Raw genomic sequence first — 1,991 nt, 5'->3', positions numbered from 1 at the left:
TATTCTAGGGATACCTAGCTACCTTCTCTTATCAACAGTCTATATAACGAAATTGATTAAATAGATACCGCCCTTACAAACTTCAAACAACATAAAGCAACAGTTCAGCATATTGAAAGGTCAAGGATATTTAGCTTCAAGAAAAACTGGAAGTTGGTCACTGCTGCTTCATTCTCACATTCTATATAGAATGTTAAGGAATGATTTAATTAACTAAAAGTAGAAGTTAAAATATAAGAATGGACATGCAAATTGCAAACTGTGGTGAGAGATCTTCAAAAGATCCAATTAATTATATGCAAAGATATAGAGACGGCCTTTTAAATGTTAGTTACACATAAACCGTCGAAATTGATTTGGACGCGGGTCCACTTATTTTAATTTTATAGTTGATGAAATGATGATTAGTGTCTAGGATCTTCACAGTGCATGCTTTTTAAGCGTATAAATACCTAAATAGACAAGAGCCTGTCATCATCGTGTTGAATTAATTCTACCTCCTTATAGCTTCTTCCTCGTCAAATCTCTTGTAGTTTGAACTATATTCCTTCAGCAAGCTCTCAATATTCCATCATTTAAGTAATTCGTCCCTTCTCCAAAGATGGTGGAAAGCCGATCCATGAACAAATGTGTTATTATTTTCGCTTGCATAGCCTGCCATGCAATTCTTTCGGCTAAAGGAAGGCAGTTAAAGTACAAGGAGAAAGAAGAAACAGCAAAGCAAGGCAGCCAAAGCATCAGTTTGCAACAGAATGCTGCAGGTCTCAAAGAAGATTTACAGTCAACAAAACCTAGTGTTGACATTTCTAGTGCTGAAAACACTGTGAGTATGACAGGGGAAAAGGAAATATTCCCACCCATGAGTTTTGGTGCTTCTGCAACAGTACACCAAGATGATTTTCGACCTACAACACCAGGTAACAGTCCTGGTGTTGGCCATAAACATACGAAAGAGGAAGAAGATGTTGAATCCAAAGTCGAAGGAGATCATAGCCTTAATGGTGGACACTCTACTACAGGATCTAAGGATGATTTCCGACCCACAACACCTGGACACAGCCCTGGCGTTGGCCACCTTCTTTCAAACAAAAGTGCAGAACCAAAAGAATAAACATGTACATACACATTAAGGTCATGTATTATTCGTTTAGGTCTGTTAACGCGGTACATATTATCCCATGTTGAAGCTAGCTCATTTATGTATGTTATAAAGTCTCTCTGTGGACTCAGCCGCCATGCTATTATTATTAATAAAAAACATTTAAGTATTTTCAAAATTCTCTCTGTCGCAAAAAATCTAAAAGCCACAACACAACATCAATGGAGATGTGAAATGAAATAATTAACATCTTAATATAACTTTTAGCTTTGTTAATATCATTCAACATCCGTTTATGGAAAAAATAAGCGAAAAGCGTAGAAGACGTATTCGTGCGCGCCATCATATAATTTGAAAGAATATTCATTGAGTACTAAAGAAGAAGTATGTCTTTCTATTTTTAATCACTTTAAAAAATATATTTTATGCAAATATTAAGATACAAACAACACATATGAAATATTGAAAAGATAAAATTATATTTGCGTCAATGTATTATAGGGTGTAGCTCTTTTGTGTACATTGTCGTTAACAAAATGCATGAATATAACAAAAATGTATACTTGCTTGTCTCTCTAATGTGTTAATATATTCCGCATACCTCAAGGATCAAATTGTTAATCATTACCATATATAATTAGGAATTCGATTTAAGATATAGGCGTTGAATGTATATTTCAGTAACCAAAGCACTATAATCAATCACTCAATTATGCATTTTTTTTTTTTTTTTTTTTTGATATCCGGGGTGTCAGGACCAGCTTGTACACACAACAACTCATCTCTAGAATCCATTAAACACCCTACAATCTCAAAAGACCAGATAAATCAAAATGTTATTATAGTTGGTGACTCTAAGGTTTGAACCCAAGAACTCAAGGAATTGAATAAA

At 34.4% G+C, this 1,991-nt stretch overlaps 1 protein-coding gene across 1 annotated transcript; it reads left to right on the top strand.

Annotated features, from left to right (window-relative positions):
• Window positions 1-601: 601 nt before the first annotated feature.
• LOC116134057 (precursor of CEP9-like) lies at window positions 602-1,111 on the top strand. The gene has a single exon (XM_031419703.1). The coding sequence runs from the start codon at window positions 602-604 to the stop codon at window positions 1,109-1,111; it is 510 nt and encodes a 169-aa protein (XP_031275563.1).
• Window positions 1,112-1,991: the final 880 nt, after the last annotated feature.

The sequence above is a fragment of the Pistacia vera genome, unplaced genomic scaffold, assembly GCF_008641045.1.
Source record: "Pistacia vera cultivar Batoury unplaced genomic scaffold, PisVer_v2 Contig282, whole genome shotgun sequence".
Taxonomy (NCBI): domain Eukaryota; kingdom Viridiplantae; phylum Streptophyta; class Magnoliopsida; order Sapindales; family Anacardiaceae; genus Pistacia; species Pistacia vera.
The sequence above is the reverse complement of the archived record's forward strand: the minus strand, read 5'-3'. Positions and strand labels throughout refer to the sequence as shown.

Bases quoted from the DNA above. Each gene is read 5' to 3' on its own strand.
- LOC116134057 (XM_031419703.1), top strand. From the start codon at position 602: ATGGTGGAAAGCCGATCCATGAACAAATGTGTTATTATTTTCGCTTGC.